Raw genomic sequence first — 21,443 nt, forward strand, 5'->3', positions numbered from 1 at the left:
GTCCGATAACTAATTAAAAGAATGTTTAAACACATCAATCACGTCATCTAATTTCACAAAGACATTCCTTACAACCATAGGAAATACACAGGAATGGAAGGTGACGCCAAAAACAAAGGCAGGAAAATTGTCACCAAAGTGGAAGCTAGTGAGAAGACAAAATTCTTTCTTCCTGAAAGACAGCTCATAACCCTCAATCTCAAAAACCATTTCCTCTACTTCGTTTCGAGGGTCCGTGATAATTTTGTAGCAAAACACGTAATGTAGAAGTAAAAGATGCCCATCAACCTTAGGAATATATAACCACCTTCCAAAACATGAATTCTGGAACATAGTCTTGTATACCGGTCTATCTCTAAGTGTCGCAAGAACATCCACAGCGACTTTGGATTTACAAGTAAGTGTAATTTATGCATAAAAAATTTTGTCGTGCTGCAAATATAAAACTTGTTATAAGTTATAACAAGTTCCTTGCGTGTTGGACATGTTCTTCGTATTCCAGACTAGTTCCTCGCATTCTAAAGCATTCCGGAATGGTATGTTTTGTTTTGGAATACTAACTTTTTATGTATAATACCCTAATATAAATAATTAAACTAGTTTGGGTTGGTCCTAATGCATTGTCAACATGTTTTGCTACTCCCGAATGTGTTCGGTTTATTCTAGAGATGTACTTTGCATACCGAATGAAGTTTATAAAAACAAAATCTTCAAACTAAACTACTAAGAGTAAAAGAGTAAAGGAGTTACCCGTAAAACAACTATGTCATTGTGATCATTTTCCATATCTTAAGTCGGAGATCAAAATGTGTGTCGGAATGTGTTGGGATGTCGGAAAGCGTGCCCAAACGTGTCGGAATGCGTTTATAATTCAAGATCTAGAATAAAATCAAGATCCGAAATATATAGGAATATAATCCGGAAAATGAATTTGAAAATCAAAATCGAAATTCGGAATAAGTATTATTACTCCGAAATAAGCATTTCGGAGGGTCTTTGATAAGCCGGCCCAACCCGCCATGGAGTCCAAAATGGACTCCGGAATAACTCTTTCGGACACCACGGTTATTTTGCAAAAAAAATAAATAATAGAGGTTATTTTTTTCAAAAAAAAATTGTTAGATTACTCAATTTCTCTAACATTTGGTACGAGGAGAACAAAATAAAATTACCAAACTACATTAATGATTTACATTAGGTAGTCCAATTTAATCGGTATTAATATATGTATCAGTTTGATAAAATATATTTACTAAATACATAATAAAAATGATAAATATCTTAATATTCACTTGTACTTTATGTGGTAAAAGTTATTAATCATTTATGCCTTTAAAAAAAAAAAAAAAAAAGACTCACTTATATAATTATCACTACTCTTTACATCCAACCCCGTTTAAGCCCCCCCTCCCCCTTCTATCTCTCTCCTATCTTTATCGGTTTCAGTGAAAATGGAGACGAACACCACAGACACAGAGCCGCCATCGAGAATGCATGTCAACGAAAACCACACTCATTTACACCACCACCACCAACAACGACACCAATACCACCACCGTGACATTCTCCCGGAATCCACCATTCTTGTGGTTGTCATCCCCATCGTTCTTGTCATTTTACTCCTTGCAATTTCTCTAATTGTAGCATTGCTCCGCCGTGTAAAATCTCTAAAACCAAATGGAAACACCAAACACAACCAAAATTGCATGTTCATCTCTCATAGCATCATAACATTCGATGGTGGCCCAGGTAAACTACGTCTACAACATCTAACCTCCATTTAATTTTACTAAATTACCGCTTTTATTAATCTGAATACCATCATTTTTATGTACCAAAACACTGACAAATATGTAATTAATAATTATTTTTATTCATTTAAGTGGAAAAAAGACGAGAATAATTTTATCTTTAATTTTGAGAGGTAGATGGGAAGCGGGGGTGTATCTATGGAGGAAGTCCATGCAGCCTGCCATTAGCAACATCTAGAGGTGTACAAGTATTCACATATAAAGAGCTGGAATCAGCTACGGGCAACTTCACCCAAGCTAACCTTGTGGGCAAGGGTAGTTTCGGTATGGTTTACCGAGGGGTACTCCGTGACGGCACCGTTTGTGCTATTAAATTGCTTCACAGGGAAGGGAAGCAAGGTGAACGTGCTTTTCGGTCCGAGGTATATGTGATGTCACATTACAATTACAACCATTTTATTTTAAATTATTAAAATAAAATATAATCAAAATTTTGACATTAATTTTAGTTTTATTTCTTATTAAAAATCTTATTGTTTAATGTAGGTGGATTTACTAAGTCGTTTACAATGTCCATATTTGGTGGACCTACTTGGATATTGTGCTGATAATCAACACAGGCTCCTTGTATTTGAATATATGGCGAATGGTACTCTTCACGATCACCTCCACTCTTCCGATGGACGATCTCAAGCATTGATTTGGGGCATCCGGATGAGAATCGCCCTCAATTCCGCAAAGGCACTTGAGTTCCTCCATGAACACACCACACCATCTATCATACACCGTGATTTTAAATCATCAAACATTTTGTTAGACGAAAATTTTCGAGGAAAGGTCACCGATTTTGGGTTGGCCAAGATCGGATCAGACAAACTCAACGGTCTAATCTCGACCCGTGTTTTAGGAACCACGGGATACCTGGCACCTGAGTGAGTTCATTATTTATCTATCACGTCAATTGTGATGTCAATCATATAGGTTTGACGTGACGTTATACATATTTTTTATACTTTCGACAATGTTAGGTATGCTTCAACTGGAAAGCTAACAACCAAATCAGATGTCTATAGCTATGGTGTCGTTTTGCTAGAACTCTTAACGGGACGTGTACCTATCGACACAAACCGACCACCTGGAGAACATGTCCTTGTCTCTTGGGTAAGTACACTCATGGATTTTCAGTTACATATAGGACCCATCTGTTACACAGGACATGATAAGATAAACAACTTTGAATTTATTTTTTTTTAAGTGTGGATACACGATGCCTCTCATTCCAAGGCGCATTTTAAAACCATGAGGCACCAGTTACCATCAAAACTTTATGGTTAAGCGTTCTTGGACAAGCGCAGTATCAAAATAGATTATATTATATACCATCTTTTCTTTATATTTTCCGTAATTGAAACCTTGTGCTCCTACATTAGGCTCTTCCAAGGTTAACAAATAGAGCTCAAGTTGTCGAAATGGTTGATCCAAATCTACATGGTCAATACTCAAGAAAGGATCTAATTCAGGTCTCGATTCAACTAAGCTTCCAAACAATCATTACCACAATAAGTCACCAAATAACTAACTCAACGTCTTGTTTATACAGGTAGCCGCAATCGCAGCCATGTGTGTGCAAACCGAAGCCGATTATCGGCCTCTAATGACAGACGTTGTACAATCCTTGATTCCAATAGTAAACAATTTATCTGCGGGGAGTGCTTCTAGTTCTTTTAGGTTTAGTAAACGAGTAAGCCCTAGATCTTAGATGTCACTAGAATCTTGATTTGTATTCAACGAATGACACAAATAAATAAATTGATCTTTGCTCATGACATATGACAGAACAGGTTGTACATGTACTTATACTTGTACTTTCTGTTTTATTTATTTTTCTGTGCTAACTTTCTCCTTGTATTTTGCGAAAGCTGCTGAAAGCGCTGATTTTACGGATAAATTAGCTTCTTTTTTATCGCGCTTACTTGAACTTCCTACTTTTTCGTCTTCTTGTGCTTCACTTGGAGTGAAAGGTTGGGCAGATGCTTCGGGTGGTGGATGCTGCTTGGAAACCGTGCGTTTGAATGGTTCATGGAAAGTGTCATACAGACGCTTTACCTAATAAACCATTAACAATAAGAGAAAACATGTTAACAATAATAACAACATGCTTATATATGTATACAACTTTTACTCATAATAGCAACCTACTAATGTTTTGACTTTGTTTGTTACATATTGCTATTAGAATATGAGGAAAGAAGTATAAGTATGTTGCTATTATGGTATTATAAGAGCGAAGAGATGTACTTTTCGTTCTCCAATGCCAGGGCAACGAGCCAGATCCTCCATGGAAGCATCCATAATATGAGAAAGAGACTGCAAGTAATCAGTTTTTTGGATATTTATTATAAAATTACTAAACTATCTTGAACTTTAATCAGATTCAAAATTTACTAAAGTACCCCAAATGTAGAGCCCAGAGTAACCACATCTGTCTTGTTGACATGTCGAACTGATGTTAGGGCGTGTGATAACTGCAATCAAAGTTCATTAATGCAATCAAGAAAACCTTTTTATAGCCAAAATTAGCAGAGAGAGAAATCCCATAAAAAATCTTGAAAGAAAGTCAAGAACTTGAGCAAATTACCCGTGATAAATAGTCTGTATCCATTTGGCCTTGAATGAAGTCTGCAGGTTTATTTTCATAAACTTTTATTGTTTCCAGATATCGACCACATTCTTCCAAGCTGAAACAAATAACACATGAATTTTGTAAGTTTTTGTAGCATAAAAGTTGGATTCTTTCACTCATTTTATAACTCCTAAAACAAATCAACAATATGATTCCAAAACATTAGAATTGCCACCCTCAAGAATGATTAGAACATGCGATATTATTGTTTAGTCCATCTTTAGAACAAAATTACAGATACTTATGATCTTAATAAACAAAATGAAGCATGGATTTTTTGTAAATTAAGGAAAATATATTTATTTAAGACAGGAAGAATGAAAGATACCTCCAACCACACAAAAGAGTACAGTCATGAAGCAGGGCTGTTCTTGTAACTTCCAACAATGGCTTTACAACATCCTCCTACAACATAAAACAACAAAAAAATTCATCAATCACATAGTTGTATTCTCATGATCATATTTATATCAATCACATCATTTTCATCAGATTTTAATTAAATTGTCCCACATGAATCAGTAATAATGGTTGAGATGATTAATCTTTTTGTTCAGTTATGTAACTGAAAAGTGTAAACCTACATATATGCTATATTTCAGACTTTATTCCGAAGAAACAAATCAAAGATTCAACTATGGATATCAAGATCTTACAACATCAATATGGCATAAAACAACACGAAGCTTGAAATTTTTTCCCAATTCCCTTATTCTGAAATACAGGTAGTCCGGGTGAAGCAGGTGATACCTAATACTGCATGGAAATAATCATAATGATCAGAATGAGAATATGAGATTAGATATAACTTATAAGAGTGAGGTTAAAGAATCTTTAAAATCTTGGAAACTAAAGCCTATGTGATTGAGGGGTCATTAAGAAGAACTAAAATGGAGATGAAACCTGAGATATAGAGCACATGATTGTTGTCCCAAGACGTAGTCAGAGACAACATCTGCAAAAGCCCACCTCACATTTCTTATATGTTTAAGCAAAGGATTTCCCTTCTGCAGGAATAAACAAAAAAAGAAAAAATAGATGCAAATCAGTACATAAAGGCAGTGTAATAAGCAGTACACACTCTACAAGCTTCAAACGACAATGGGTTTTCCGTATAAAGGCAGTGTAATAGATGCAATTCTGTGTATATGTATTGTCTGTGGATGATATAAGTAAAGTAAAAAAACCCTAATACAATCATAAATTCGACATCGTGATTACGCACAAGAAGCCAATGAAATTAAAAAATGGCAGTTGCAGCAAAAGAGTGGGCTTTTATATCAAAGTATCTCACCTGTCTATGACTAACAAGTATTGCGTTGCGGCTTGGCGTAGAAGACGAAGATGCTCCGGTAGAACGTGCAGTTGCAACTGGTGGCGACGGCGAAGAAGGAGTAGCATCAACCCCAGATGGCTGAATTCCCCTGACAAAAGAAAAAAAGCCCTAATTTTTATGCAACATTAGCTAAAATCATAGATAAGAAAATGCATGAAACGATTAACACGGCTACCTTGGAATTGAAGAGGAGGAAGGAGGTGGAGGTGGAGCGTAAAACTCGGTGTTCTTAATGGAGTTGAAGGCCTGAGAGAAGGACTGAGAAGGATTGAAAAGAGACTGGGGAGGGGTTTTCGATTGAGAACTCTGAATAACTTCTTCGTATGAGGGTATCTTGATCACGAACGACGATGATGAACTGTTGTTAGGATTCTGATTGTCCTTCTCTTCCATTTTCTCTTCTTTGCCCAAATTCTGTTCTCCCTCCACATTGCCAAAATATTCATACCAAAACCAATTTTATAACTCGTCTATCCCTATTTTTATTTTTTAATTATATTTTATACAATCTATCAAATTATTCACTGCGGGTGTTCGGCAAAACTAACCGGTAGCGAGTAGTTTGTAGCTTGTAGCGTTTTGTTAAATGCTACATGAAGTAGCATTTGAATTTGGAGCGTTTTGATTAAACTAAACGTTAGAAGTTTGTAGTGTCAAACGACGCTTTATGTTTTAAACGGAGCGTTTTGTCAAACGCTAAAAGCTAGAAGCTCTCAAACACTCCAAAACGCTTCATGTATCTACCAAAAAACTAATAAAATAAATGATAAACGGCTTCGACCAAGGGTTCGTGTCAAATATGTTATGTTGTAAGGAGCGTTATGTGGGTGTAAATCGTGGATCGATAATATTTCTTTTGGTGTTTTATAGTTTGAACTTTAGGCTAAATGGAGTAGTTATTTTTTATGGATGGGTGGAATTCCAAAACAAAAACAAAAAAAAAATTGGTGTTATACTACTATCAGTGTTTTAAAAACCGGATTTTTAGTTGAACCGGTATGGTGACCGGTTCCCAGTTCGACCGTCGGGTCAGCCAGTTTCTATATTTTCCATGTTTTTTTCTATTTTCCTACACATACATACATACATATATATATATATATATATATATATATATATATATATATATATATATATATATATATATATATATATATATATATATATATATAAATTCTGAATTTAATATTTACAAGTTCAAACATTAAAAATACACATAAAAATAAGTTGTAGATGAATCCAAATACATTAGAATAACACATAACCATAAATTTTATTGTTTTACATCAATCCATATACGTCAAAAAAAAAATAAAGTATATTACCATAACGAAATATAGTTTTAGATGAATACAAACACATGAAAAAACTTTATAACATTTTCATATGTTTTTATTTAGAAAAAACTAAATAGATATGAAAAAAAAAACAAAAAAAAAAAAACAAATCACCAAAGTTTATTATGTAAATGATTCTTTTTTATGTGTTTTTATTTGATTTAACCGGTTCAACCGGTTTATTTTGACCGGTTCAACCGGGTTTTTCTAAAACCGACCGGTTCAATCCGGTTCAAAAATCAATGTAAAACCGGAGATAGTTGAACCGCTATCTCCCTCGGTTCCCTGTCGAACCGGTTCGACCGGCTGACTCAAACCGGTTTTTAAAACATTGACTATTATCGAGTTTCATATCTCGAGTTTTTTAGGAAGGAAATAAAGAATGGGAGGAAAGAAAACTTAAAAAATAAATCTTGTCTTCCCCTCCCAATCCCTACATTTTCTTCTCTTTCCTTTCTTAAACGAAACTCCAAAATAACTTTTTCCTTTCGCTTCCTCCCCTTTCCTTCTTTAGATGAAACTCGAAAATACCATTTTCCTCTCATTTCCTTTCATTTCTCTCCTTAAAAAAAACTCAAGAACACCTCGAGAACATGGTGACATTGCATAAAGGAAGAAAGTGAAATGAAATTGAAAGATCATTTTTTCCTCCTAACTTTCCTTCAAATTTGAAAGAATTTGGAGAGAAATAACAAAACATTTAATTTTCTTTTCATTTCTCTCCGACTCAAAACAAAATACAAATTTTTTCTTATTTCTTGTCTCTTATTTTCTCCTTTTTTTTTTTTTTGCTAAAACTTAGAAATTAGGCGAAAGTCTCCACTTAGGATTTACCATTGGTACCATTTTGCAAGAAAATTATGCAAAATGGAAGAAAATATGGAAAAGGGAAGAGAGAGAAGGAATGGCAAGGGAGTACCGTCGACGGTAAATTTCTTGTGTATACTAGCACCAGAGCTTGGTGTGCCAATGAAATGGCATTGTCACCTCAACATGTCGAGTTCCATACAACTACCACTCCGTTCAGCCTTATACCTTACATGTGGAAACATACAATCCAATCACCGAGCTTTAATCATGGAAACTAGAATATATATATATATATATATATATATATATATATATATATATATATATATATATATATATATATATATATATATATATAGCCAATGGTTAATATTTCTATAAACTTTTGTTTTTGCTAAATAGGATTTTCATTGATTTTATCTTTCAGAATATCTATGAATAAATATCATCTCTTATACAAAAACTTTTTTTAAAAAAGTTTAATTTTAACAAGTACATATTTTAACACGAATATTAGAAATGAGATAGGAGTGGCGTCAATTAGCGATGGGTGTGAGACAAAACCGATAGCGTTTCCGATTTCTCGAAAACCGAATTTGATTGAATGTCAATTCCATGTACCGAACCGAATTAACATTATCGATATGGTACCACTACTGGCACCAGTACCGACGACACCGAATCTCGAATTTCGTGATTTTAGAGTATCGAGTATCGTCCCATATTTTTAAATTCGGTACAATTCGGTTCCGGTACAGTACCGGTAGGGATTGAGATGTGGTACAATTATTCATCCCAAGCGTCGATCATTGTGAAATTAAGAGAAGGAAGGTTGTGTGGTTTAGACATATACATAGAAGACAACCAATGGTTGTTCTTAATAGAGTGGAGACAATCACAATCAAGGATGTGACGAGTTCTAGTAGAGTGGAGACAATCACAATCAATGATGTGATGAAGAGAGGGCGTTAAGGAAGAAAATTAGAAAGTCAATGTAAGCTTAGACGATACGGAGTTAGCTCTTACTACGGACATGATTTTCAATAGGAAAAAATAAAAATGTAAAATTAAGGTACCATAGTAATTTTGAGGTTGTATAGGATGTAGCTTCATTGTTATTCTTATTCTAAATTTTTATTATTTATTTCTTATTTATTTATTTATTATTATTATTATATTAAAGTTCTGAAAAATTTTAACAGTAAAGTGGCACATTTTTGTCTCTTTTGGTCCTCCACTATTTACAACATTGACCATTCACTTTTATGCTTTTGTTCACAAACAACCCTTTAACTTTGGTTTGAATTTTTCATAACCCTTGCCTTTTATTACGTATTATTAGTATTTATACTTATAACATTGACTCTTCATCTTTATATTTTTGTTCACAAACAACCCTTTCACTTTGGTTTGAAAAATGGTCCCTCAACTATATTTGGGTCATTTTAACGTTGCTTCCTTTTTGTCTTTTTTGTTCTCTGTGGTTTACCAGATTTAACACGTTGAGGACAACGATGGAAACCGAAATTACTCTTTTACTCTTAATCCGATTTTTTTATTAATTTATATTTCTCTTTTTCATTTTAAATTAATGTTTTGTTTATTAGAAAATACTCGTCCAATACCATAAAGTCACCCACCATCTGCCATCACTAGGGGTGTTCAAAACCGGATATCCGAAAATTCGGATAGTGTTTATTTTGTATCCGATTCCGTATCCGAAATTTCGGATATCCGTAATTCCGAATACGGATTCGGATACTAAAATCGGATATCCGAAATTCTTACTTTTGGTCACTATCAAATATCAATTCAATAAATTAAACAACCACTATTAAGTTTTATTAGAATTGATAACCCGTTTGAGACACATTAAACTATCAACCATTGATAGCCTACTTGATTAAACTTAAATAAAACAAATTCAAAACCATCGATTATTAATTTAAGACACATAAAACATTAAAGCATTAAGTATTAACGAAAAACATTAACGATGAAGCTTCATTCTTAAAAAGCTCAATGACTCATAAATTAAATTGTTGTATGTTAGAATACAGAAGCATGTTGTTAGTCATTAGAATATCATCACATGGTTTAACAAAAAGAAATATCTATCAATTTTAACAATTCATCACGAAATCACCGAATAATAACATAAAAACATTAATCCTAACACTAAATCTTCTTAATTTATATTTTCAACTAATAGCATAAGATAATAAAAAAATATAGAAAAGTGTATATTTTCGGATATCGGATATACGAAATATCCGAAATTTTATAAAACTAATATCCGTATCCGAATCCGAAAAAGCGGATATCCGAATTTTCGGATATCCGAATATCCGGATATCCGAAACTTTGGATAATTTCGGATCGGATTTCGGATTTTTTGGATACGGATATTTTTGAACATCCCTAGCCATCATCACCATCGCCAAAATTACATAAATGGTCCATATGGTTTACCCGTGCTCACAAATTCAATCCCTACTACCCTACTACCTGAAAAGACCATATTACCCTCACATTAACGGACAAAAAGCAACGGTCTATATTTTTCGGATTGGTTTTCCGGCCGCTGCCATAATAAAGGTCAATTTGTGACACCATTTCTTTATTTTTCTCATTTATTGTAAGAAATAATTATTTAGATTTCTTTACTTATGTAACTAGATGACATTGTTTATCTTCCTTTACTGGATTATCTCAATTCAATTCAACATGTTACTTTACTTTACAAAGCAATATTTTCCGACCCCGGCAATGCCGGGGAATCCTTTCTAGTTATTATTATAAGCATATGTGGTTTGTAGCACCTCTTGGCTTACTTCCTGTATCTATTATTACTATTTGAAGTTAAATACTTCAAAAAACATGAGTTTTACAACCAAATTGTCTATTACAATCAAACTAAAACACAAAGTCCAAAATTGTTGATTAGACGATTACAACCAAACACACAATCAAACTAAAACATAAAGTCCGGAATAGTCAAATAGTCGATTACAACCAAAAGTCCAAAACACGCAAACAGAAATCTTCAATCCACATCCATGTAAATCTCTTCACTAATTCCCCATTCATCTACAAACCAAAAAACATTAGTAATGATCAACGATTATTGAGTAATAAACTTGTGTAAAAGTATAAAATTATAATAATTGAGTTATAAACCTTTAAAATTCAAGTAAAATCATCATCCATGCAACTCCCTTGACCACACCCCAATTCCTCTACAAACACAAATGTACAAAACAAGAGTATGTAATTAATTAATTATAAACATATATACTTACAAACTTATAATTATGTAAAAAATAGTAAAATATTTACCGGTTTCTATTGGCACCAACTTCTCTCAAGTCTTCTCCATATATAAAGTCGTCATATTTTTAAACTGGATATCAATTGGGGTGTCCCGTATCCAATCTTGTGCGCAAATCAAAGCTTCGGCAGTCACATGTGTAAGGGAGTTTCTACTTTCATCAATCACCCTCCCGCCAATACTTAATGTGGACTCTGATGCAACTGTAGTGATTGGCATTCCTAAAACAAGTTTCGCCACCTCAGAAAGTACAGGAAACTTTGTTGAATTAGATTTCCACCACCCCAAAATCTGGAAATCCTCCACTCGCTTTTCCATCCTATCTGATAAATAAATCTTAAGCTCTGTTTTATTAAACCCATGCCCACGTTGTTCCATAAACCTTTCAAAAGTCTTCCATATCAACTCCATGCCCAAAATCAAAATAACTAGGTGTAGAAGACGATGCAGTCCTTGTCTTTTCACATCTTTCTCTCTCCGTCTTGTTCTTGAAGTGTTGAAACAAGTCTTCTAGGGTTTTATTGACATGCTCTAGAATTGTTTTTGTTTTGGTAGAATTCTTACCATAAATCAAATCCAAGCAATACTCCAAATAACACATCTTGTTGCGGGGATCTAAAACGACAACAACATGAAGCATGAAGTTCATGTTCTCAATGTTGTCCCAATATTTGTCGTATTTTTCTTTCATCGACTTTGCCATCTTTTCTTTTTCTCGTCTGTGCTTGCACACATTCTAGTTATGCTTGATTTCATTGTCACAAGTTCCTTAAAAAATATATTTGTTGTCACATACTTGGACCCAAATATCTTTTTTGTGACATTGTAAAAGATCCTCAAATACTCGATAAAATACCTACCAAAGCAATTAAATAATATCAGATTTCACAATTGAAGTGTGTGTGTGTGTGTGTGTATATATATATATATATATATATATATATATATATATATATATATATATATAGAGAGAGAGAGAGAGAGATAAAATATACCTAGCAACCTCCCAATCGTCGGCATCGGGAGTCCCCACAACTTTCTCATTTCTTCTTCTTTTTCTCGTAGTCACCTCACCATCATCAACCTCACTTCCACAAAAAAATTTAAAACCACTATCAATCGCAAGAAGCCTACAATACAAAATAAAATTCAATAAAAACATTAGTATGTAAATTATGAAAAAAAAATTAATATATCATACTTAATAGTATATAAAATACCTATCAAACGTCGCCTCATACTTTTCTGCCGTCTCTAACATCAAAAAAGTAGAATTTCATCTTGTGTCAACATCAAGGGATGGTTTCTTACTACAATTAATATTCACTTTCTCAACACATTCTAGGTATGTAGCAAGCCTAGCACCCGATGACCTCACATACTTCACAGCATTTCGGATCTTTGTGATGGAACTAAAATGTTCTTCTAACACGTCCCTAACCACAATATTTATGATATGAGCACAACACCTCAAATGCAAGTATTTGCAATCCAAAAAAGCATGGGGTCCCCTAAGCATGGTCGTTAGATACCTAATTTCCCCATCATTTGAGGAAGCATTATCCACAGTCACTGTAAACACCTTCTCAATTTCCCAATTCTGTAAGCATTTGTAAACGAGTTTTCCTATGGTTACACCTTTCTGATTTGCAATGGGACAAAAGTTCAGAATTTTCTTTCTCAAAACCCACGTCTCATCAACCCAATGTACCGTTAAACAACTATAGTTAATGTTTTGGATGGATGTCCAAGTATCAGTTGTAATGGAGACGGTTTGGTTTTTTAAAACATCCTTCAATTTATACATTTCTTCTTTGTATATCTGCAAACAATCCCTTGCAACAGTCCACCTTGAAGGCAATTTCAATAGAGGTTGCAAATCCCGTGAATATTCCCTAAATCCTTCATCTTCAACTATACTAAAAGGTTGATTGTCTTTAATACACATGCGGGCTAAGGAATTCCTACATTTCTCTTGGCTGAAGGAATGAACTTCCAAAGAAGTAGCCCCCGAGTCTCCCACTTTTTTGAAACTCAACACATATTGTTTTTTCGTATCACCAATTTTTCCTTTAGGGTCGTAAACAGGAGATGTTGGACAATAGACTCTTAAATGATTTCCCATTGCACTCGTACCATTTTTCTTTGAATTTGCACACATTATTGTTGAACGATATGGGCATTTCACTTTCTTAGCACCCTTCTTTACGGCATCTCGATCAAAATGTTGTCATACCCAAGATACTCTATGACCACCACCCTTATTATCTGCAACTTCTTCATCATCTCCTTCATCAACATCAAGATCAACATCAACCGTTTGTGGAGCATCAACATCAACAGTTTGTGCATCTAGTTGAAACATTTCCATCTACATAGAAAAAAAAATCAACAATCCATATGTAAACCAAAAGATTTCAGGAAATAAGAAGCTTCAATTCAGCAATATTCATCAACATTTCACAGCAAACCATAAGATTCACAGCTTTCAGAATAATATTACAATATTTAAGCAATATTTATCAACATTTCACAGCAAGATTTCAGGCAAAATCTAACAAAAACCGTTGATTATTTTGATAGCAAGTAAACATAATAAGAGTAATAAGATTTCAGCAAGATTTCTAGAATTCTTAAATGCTTGGAACAAAGTCACGAACCCAAGATTTCTAGATTTTCATAATTCTTCAATGGCAAATGGCCAAATTGACAAAAAAAAAAAAAAAGAACAGAAATTAGGAAAAAAAAAAAAAAAACCCGAAATCAGAGACACATTGACACATTCTACATGAACACAACATTCAGAACATAAGCACAGCAAAGGAAATCAGGAAAAAAAACAAAAAAAACAAAATCAGAGGAACAAACTGTATTTGGCGGCTCCGGAGGTTTGGGGTTTCGTCGGAGCCTCGGATGTGTGTGACCGGCTAAGCTTCAGAGGACGGAGGACCTTCACTTCAATCTTCAGTCGTCTACTCGTCTTCAGTTCAGTGGGATGCGCCGATAGCCGATGGGGAATGCGAGACTGTGAGTATCGAGTAGGGCAAAACGAAAACGGGAGTAAATGACCTAGGCTTCTTTTATTTATTTTTATTTTTTTAATATATATATATATATATATATATATATATATATATATATATATATATATATATATATATATATATATATATATATAAACATAAAATAATCAGTAAAAAGCATTGAGTTTGCGGGGTTACTGGGTTGGTTTCTCGGTTTTAAAGAGGGGTCGGTTTCTCGAGTTGTTGGGTCGGTTTCTGGGGCCAAACCGAAACCGAACCCGAAAAGTCGGTTTTTAAAAATTTAAAACCCACACCGTCGGTTTTAATTTGGTTTTGGTTTTTTTCGGTTTCTCGGTTTCTTGGTTCGGGTTTGCTCACCCCTAACATTTTCAGACCTTATCATAGAGATCAAATTCAGTTAATATTTATATGCATGGATAGTATGTAGAGAAACATAATTTGTAAATATTATTCTTATTATTATTTTTTATCACGTTTATTTTATCGGATATCTTCTACGAAAGCAGTCTCTATATTATGGTAGGGACTATCGATCATCCAACATTCTCTAACCCCATTTATATGGGACCAGAGTATTGTTGTTTTTTTAGGAACGACATAAATTAAATAAAGCTAGCGAGAAGCTAGAAAAAAAATTACAGAGTTCAAAACATTATAGCTTGAATTTTCAACCGTCCTATCCAGCTAAAATTACAAACTTCAGATCTATTTCTAATCCAAAAATACGAAAAAGAAACTATGTCGTCGAACAGCAGAGTATTGTTGTTGTATTTGAAATATTTTATAAAGACCTTTTATATATTTTTTTTCTTTTATAAACACATTATATTTTTTATATCTATCATGCAATGTTAATATATAGAAGACTATAATAAATATTTTGTATATTTAATAAAATAGATTAATTCGTCAAATATAAAAAGTTAAAAAAATAAAATATGAAAAAAGATCGAATGAATATAACATTGAAATGAGTGGGTGACATGTCATCACATAATAGAAGATTAGAAAAAAACAAGTTGTTGAAAAAATAACAAATAACAAAAAGAGAATACATAATAGTAACATCAACAAGACTTATGGTAAAAATAATAAGCTATATTGGACATGCTCTATGTAGAATAGACATATTACAATACTGTAATACATAATAGAATGAAATAAAATCAAGATGGTACGATACATAAATAAATAAGAGCACACAGGTATCTTGTTCAAAAAATAATACTTGTCCTTACTAATAAACAAACAAAAAAGTATTATGTATGTAGTTAGGAAAATAATAAACAATAAAATAAACATATAATCGAATTAAATATCTCGTATTAGAGAGTAAAATTGAAATTTTATCGAGTATTCAAATAGATTAATTAGTTAAAAATAATAAGAGATTTAAATTTAAAGATAGTTGCAAGAGTAAAATGCAATAAGATTGAATATCGATTGATTGAATTGGACTATAAGTTCGGGGTTAATAAAAAGAAAATGTTTTTATAGTTATTTTTTCATTAAGGCTATGTTTGACGCATAGCTAGTTTATTTTTTGAGTTTTTTTATGTTGTCGTGTTTGGTAAGCCAAAAAGTAGCTTATAAGTTAGTTTTTGAAAAGCGACTTAGACTAACTTTTTAAGAGCTTTTTTAAAAAATTTCAAATACATCCCCCTTAATTAATTATAGAAACACATATTATTACATGTCATTTTATGTAATTTTATATATTTCAGCTAGATGTTTTTTTATCAACTAGTTTTTCAGTTAACAGCCAGTTTTTCAGCTAGTACGCCAAACGTAGCCTAAAATTTAGAAGAATACTCTTACTTGTCCTTAGGGGTGCAAACGAGTCGAGTCGAGCCCGAGCCTGGTCAGGCTCGGCTCGGGCTCATTTAAGTTATACAAGGCTTGAACTCGAGCTCGACTCGATTCGAGCTTCTTGTATTAAGCTCGGATCGAGCTTGTAAATAATTATACAAGCTCGACTTGGGCCCGGGCTCGACTCGATTTTTGTCTGACGTGTCTAAATAAGCTTAAGCTCGGCTCGAGCTCGTTAAGAAGTTTGTTTACTAATACCCTAAATCCCTAATCCCCAAATATGTTTTTATTTTAATATATAAAAATAATAATAGATTATTTTATATAAAGGCTCGTTTAGGCTCGCGAGCCTAATCGAGCTTAGTGACAGGCTCGAGCTCGTTTAATAAACAAGCTTAATATTAAGCACGAGCTCGGCTCAGGTTCGTTTAAAATCAGTTTCGATTCGAGCTTTTAACGATTTGATCTCGAGTAGCTCACGAATAATTTGGCTCGTTTGCACCCCTACTTGTCCTAGACAGAAATATTTTGTTTTGTTTTTTAAATCATCAACTGGAGATGTTGGTTTGTTGGATGTTATTATTGTTTTTGAAATCAAGGAAGCGGTTCGGGATTGGGGTGGTGAACCAGAAATCACATTGCCAAACATGACAAACACCACCACCAGCAAAAAAAATTTAGGACCATCTCAACAAGTCACAAACAGATCTACCATCACATTCTTTACACATCTATGAAAACAGAAATATATTAATAAAAAATTAAAAAAAAAAAACACAACTCAAATCCAAAGTCAGTCAGTATGTGATTTAAACTTGTAGAGCACGAGCTGAACAGTCCTTTATGTGTTGTAGTGAGCATCATTTCCTCTAACCCGAAGCATTCTTCCTTGTAGCATAAACCCGGTATGCAGCTAGCCCAACAATTCCAACCGCAGCTCCCACTTCAAACACAATACATATATCAATTATTAACTTTTTTTTTTTGACTTAACACGAAAAGAAGTTTATACAGACAACATTACCTGAAACAACCATAAGGGAACGATTAAGAAGCCTGTGATAATGTTTTCGAGTTTTCCCAGCTTCAGTTTCTGGAATGCTCAAATGAGGATGTTCAGCTGCTCTCACAATTCTTCTGTATACATTATTAAAGTCTCCCAATCTTGTGCTTATAGGTATAGGAGCCTCTATTCCCATATCTTGGCTCACCTACAAAACCAAATACAAAAAAATAGTCTTTCTTTTTAAATTTATTACATAAAGAATGAGTTAATAGAGAAGGATGTTAGTATGTGTTATACCCTTGTTGAATCTTGTATTGCGGTTGGATAAGGTTCCAGGTCATCCTTAGCTGCAACAATAAGACAAGGAACCTCGTACCCTGTAGATTCCCCGTGGCTGGCTACTTGAACAAGCAATTCTGTTGCTTTTGTCCATGATGCCTCGCTTGAACTAGATGGAAAAGGAGGAAAATAAGACAAAAATGCCCCTGTTTTGAATTTTTTTTTTTTTTAAAAGAAAAATACAGAATAACAGAAAAGTTACCTGTCATGAACAAAAACTGCTATGTCACAGGCTGCCAAAGCATCTTTATGAATCAGCAACTTTCCAACTGCATCTTCGGGTATCTCTCGCAAAATCAATGTTTTTCTAGTTCCCTGTAAATAATGGAAAAATAAATAGAGGAAATTACATCTTTGGTCCCTGAGTATAGCTGATTTATGCAATTTTGGTCCCAAAAATAGTCATTTTACTTGGCCGATGGACCAAAAACATTACAAAAATTTCAAATCAAAATCAAAATTGCAAGTGAAAACATTTTAAACCACAAGTGAAAAATTCAGCTATACTCAGGAACCAAAAATGTGATTTACTCAAAAAAAAATATACTTACATCCGGCTGATCAACAATATTAACAGTATAGCGTTCCTCGGTGGCTGGAGTTGGAGTATAAACTTCAGTAAACGGTCTGTGTGAAGAAAAAAAAAGAAGATAATATTATGAGAATCAATAAAAAAACACAAACAAGTTTATTTTACTTGGTTAAAATAAAAACCTTCCAACAAAAGCATGCAACAAAGTAGATTTTCCGGCCTCTTTTGGTCCAAAAACAAAGCACTGGAAAACATTTCTGTCTGTCTGTTGTTTCTTGCGGTCAACTCTTCTTCTTCGGGTAAGTTTGACTGCAGAAGAAGGATCACCAGCATATCCAATGTATATCAGGTTCTCAACACTAATAACAGGGTTTAGAAATGTCATAAGAGCCCACTGCATAAATTTTCAGCAAAAATCATTAAAAAAATCACCAGATATGTAAAATTTAATTAGTAAAATAATTATATATATACCTTTGATAAAAACCCATCGAGTGATAACCCTCCCAATGCATTTCTCTCTGCTGCAACTGCAAATGGAGCTTCACTCCAAGGACTGCATTGTAATTTTGCAAATTCAAATTTTGAATGTGAAAAGATAAATGCATATAGATCATTGATTCCCTTTCATTTAAAAAGATAAAGAAGAGAGTAAGTTACAACAATGATCCCCGTGTTTTATGATTTTAACTATGTTTAGTCCAAATTTGAAACATTTTCTCAATTTCGCTCCTTATTTCAAGGTTTCATATCATTTTTGGTCCTTATTTCAAAGTTTCATATCAGTTTTGGTCCTTATTTCAAAGTTCCATGGACCAATATCAATATGAAACTTTGTGATAAAAAACCAAAACTGAAAAACGTTTCAAATTTGGACTAAACACGGTAAAAATAAAAAGCACAGGGACCATTATGTAGCTTACACAAAACAACAAAAACAGTGGAATCATGTAACTTTAAAAACAATTACAGTACCTTTCCGGTGCAGTAGAAAAAACATCCTCTAGCTCATGTGCATTAAGTGCCCCATCCTGATATTAAAAAAAATAAACATTTTCAATTTAATGAAATATTCAAATAAAGAAAAAGATTCAAGAACATACACCATCGATGTCAAACAAGGTAAAAACTCCTTTCAGAAATTCCAAAGCTTCACTCGTCAGCTCCACACTCTACAAAATACAAAAAACAATAATATTATATTATATTATTGCTAGAACATAAATTATTTTATTTAAAAAATATTTACCTGATCAGGGGTTCTTTTAATTGGAGGGAGAAGCTGATCATCGGAAAGTCTTATATCATTATTGTAACCAAATTTTCTTAAAACAGTCCATGTTGTCTCTAATCGACCTTTTTCAATAAATAATGCATGAAGAAAAAGGAAGCCTGTTAATGTAAGCCCATTTTCATTAACTCCTTCCGGAAGCTTCTCTTGTACTACTCTTTTTACACCCACTATTTCTGAAGGTTGCAATGGTGCATTAAAACATTTCACCTATTCAAAATCATACAAAAATAGGAAACAAATTAAACAACCATACATAGATAATTTAATATTGTAACATATAAAAAGTATAAATATAATATAACCTGAAAATCATTCAACTCTGCATCACTTAAAGCTCCATCTCTATCATTATCACAAAGAATAAATATTCTTTTTAAAGCCCTAACACATCTCGGTTTCAAAGTTTGTGCTTCTTGATCAAATAATGGAGCAGTTGGATGAAGAACAGCTTTCTGGGCGTAGTAGAAAACCTCTGGGATCTGAAAAAAGAGGAAAAAGCATTAAAAGTTAATAACTTTATAATAGTACAAACAAAAATGTAGATGCGAAAGAAGGTTCAAAAAAAAAAAAGGTGTTATGTGTCTTACTTGAATATGTTTGTAGGCTGAACATTCGATACATGTTTCAATTTCACGAAACTGTTGCATGATGGGTGACATCACTTGTTCCAAACTAACTGGTTGTTGTTCATCCCTTAGATCCAACTTACAACCTGCTACTATCACAGGAACTTTAACCTGTATATGTTGTTTAAGGTTCATATTAGTTAAGATTAAGAAACATTTTCTTGCAAAAAAGTATGTTTTCACTGAATGTGAATGTGTTAAACTTAAAATACTATATATAGAACTTTTTTCCTCTTTTACGTAATATAAAAACTCCATCTTTTTTATATATTAGATGTCTATATAGTAAGGCATTATCTGGATTATTCTTTTTGGTATCTCCTTTACAATATTGGTTGTTTTTCCTTTATAGAAATAAATGAGCTCCCACGATTACCTTAAAGCTTGAAAAAATACTCCCACAACAATTCCATTCAAGGAGATTGTTAAAAAGATGTGTATAACATATTTCCAGTTGTGTTCTGATGTAATTACAATGTTACAATTAACCCATCAAGCAATTACTACTGTTCCCTTTGATCTATATTTCCATGAGAGGAAAACTCTTATCAAGGTTGATCCCCAATTCACCACTTATACAAGAAAACAACCTATAAATGTTCTACAATGTGATAAAAAGGTTAAAGATTTGTTAATGTATTTTCTAGTTACCTCTAATCTTCGAAGTTCAGGAAGCCAGAAAGTACTTAATCGATCAAGTGTAGCAGGCTGATCACAAGCATAGGTGAGGACAACAGCATCAGCTCTCTTCAGTTCATCAGCAAGTTTGCCTCTATTCTCCAAACTGGAATAACAAAAAAACTCATAACCATATCCAAACATCATCTCCTAAAACAAGTTTCATTGCATCGGATTATTCGATAGCATGTAATCACTTTCAATCGCACATCAATTCCATAAAAATTACTGCTTTCCCCATACAGAATGTGTCTTTTGTTGAAATAGAACGGAGAATACCTGGACGACGTATCAATGACTGTAACGGGGACACGATCAGGGAACATATCTTCCGGCAACCTGGTAGGGGGCAACACCGGAGGAACATTTGCAGGAAAAGCCTCCGCAGCAGCAGTGATAATCAAGCTGGACTTACCGGTGCCACGATCACCGGCAACAACGATCCGAACGCCGTTCGTGGAGTTGGCAGCAGATGCGCCTCCCGCCATTGACACAATCAAATTTTTAGAACAGCTCCAAATCGTTATACAGATTGATCTTGGTGAGAAAGTTGCGGTGAAAGGGCTCAAAGAAGTGTTGTCGCTTAAGGGTTTTTGTTAGAAGATTCAAGATTATGCCTTTTTGCTTTATTAAGACCCCAAGGGTTTATACTTTATACGTGAAGCTTCGTTTTTTTCTTTTTGTTTATTTCCATATTTCATCTATTCATCCTTAAAATAAAAAATCCTTTTATACAAGAAACATAAATCAAGACTTTTCTGGATACAAAAGTAATATTTAGTTATAGTTTCTAATGATTCTTTAAAATCTAGTTATTTATGTTATATATCTTGCTTTTACTTTTTATCTCATTACCAATATAGAAAG

At 33.4% G+C, this 21,443-nt stretch overlaps 3 protein-coding genes across 3 annotated transcripts; 1 reads left to right on the forward strand and 2 right to left on the reverse strand.

Annotated features, from left to right (window-relative positions):
• Window positions 1-1,378: 1,378 nt before the first annotated feature.
• Window positions 1,379-3,579, forward strand: LOC111918913 (probable serine/threonine-protein kinase PBL7). Its single transcript, XM_023914534.3, has 6 exons — window positions 1,379-1,749; window positions 1,929-2,173; window positions 2,298-2,683; window positions 2,780-2,912; window positions 3,182-3,271; window positions 3,352-3,579. The coding sequence occupies exons 1-6, from the start codon at window positions 1,452-1,454 to the stop codon at window positions 3,508-3,510; spliced, it is 1,311 nt and encodes a 436-aa protein (XP_023770302.1). The 5' UTR covers window positions 1,379-1,451; the 3' UTR covers window positions 3,511-3,579.
• LOC111918914 (DNA excision repair protein ERCC-1) lies at window positions 3,279-6,204 on the reverse strand. Its single transcript, XM_023914535.3, has 9 exons — window positions 5,946-6,204; window positions 5,729-5,858; window positions 5,338-5,441; window positions 5,091-5,190; window positions 4,763-4,839; window positions 4,390-4,489; window positions 4,205-4,276; window positions 4,050-4,118; window positions 3,279-3,857 (listed from the first exon to the last, which is right to left on the reverse strand). Exons 1-9 carry the CDS (start codon window positions 6,161-6,163, stop codon window positions 3,630-3,632), a joined length of 1,098 nt encoding a protein of 365 aa, XP_023770303.1. The 5' UTR covers window positions 6,164-6,204; the 3' UTR covers window positions 3,279-3,629.
• A 10,516-nt stretch (window positions 6,205-16,720) lies between these two features.
• LOC111918912 (mitochondrial Rho GTPase 1) lies at window positions 16,721-21,205 on the reverse strand. Its single transcript, XM_023914533.3, has 14 exons — window positions 20,856-21,205; window positions 20,550-20,682; window positions 19,860-20,009; window positions 19,575-19,751; window positions 19,228-19,479; window positions 19,082-19,150; window positions 18,954-19,009; window positions 18,453-18,534; window positions 18,161-18,372; window positions 17,998-18,073; window positions 17,649-17,761; window positions 17,405-17,555; window positions 17,126-17,312; window positions 16,721-17,044 (listed from the first exon to the last, which is right to left on the reverse strand). The coding sequence occupies exons 1-14, from the start codon at window positions 21,062-21,064 to the stop codon at window positions 16,971-16,973; spliced, it is 1,941 nt and encodes a 646-aa protein (XP_023770301.1). The 5' UTR covers window positions 21,065-21,205; the 3' UTR covers window positions 16,721-16,970.
• Between the last annotated feature and the right edge of the window lie 238 nt (window positions 21,206-21,443).

This window comes from Lactuca sativa, chromosome 2 (assembly GCF_002870075.4).
Source record: "Lactuca sativa cultivar Salinas chromosome 2, Lsat_Salinas_v11, whole genome shotgun sequence".
Lineage (NCBI taxonomy): Eukaryota > Viridiplantae > Streptophyta > Magnoliopsida > Asterales > Asteraceae > Lactuca > Lactuca sativa.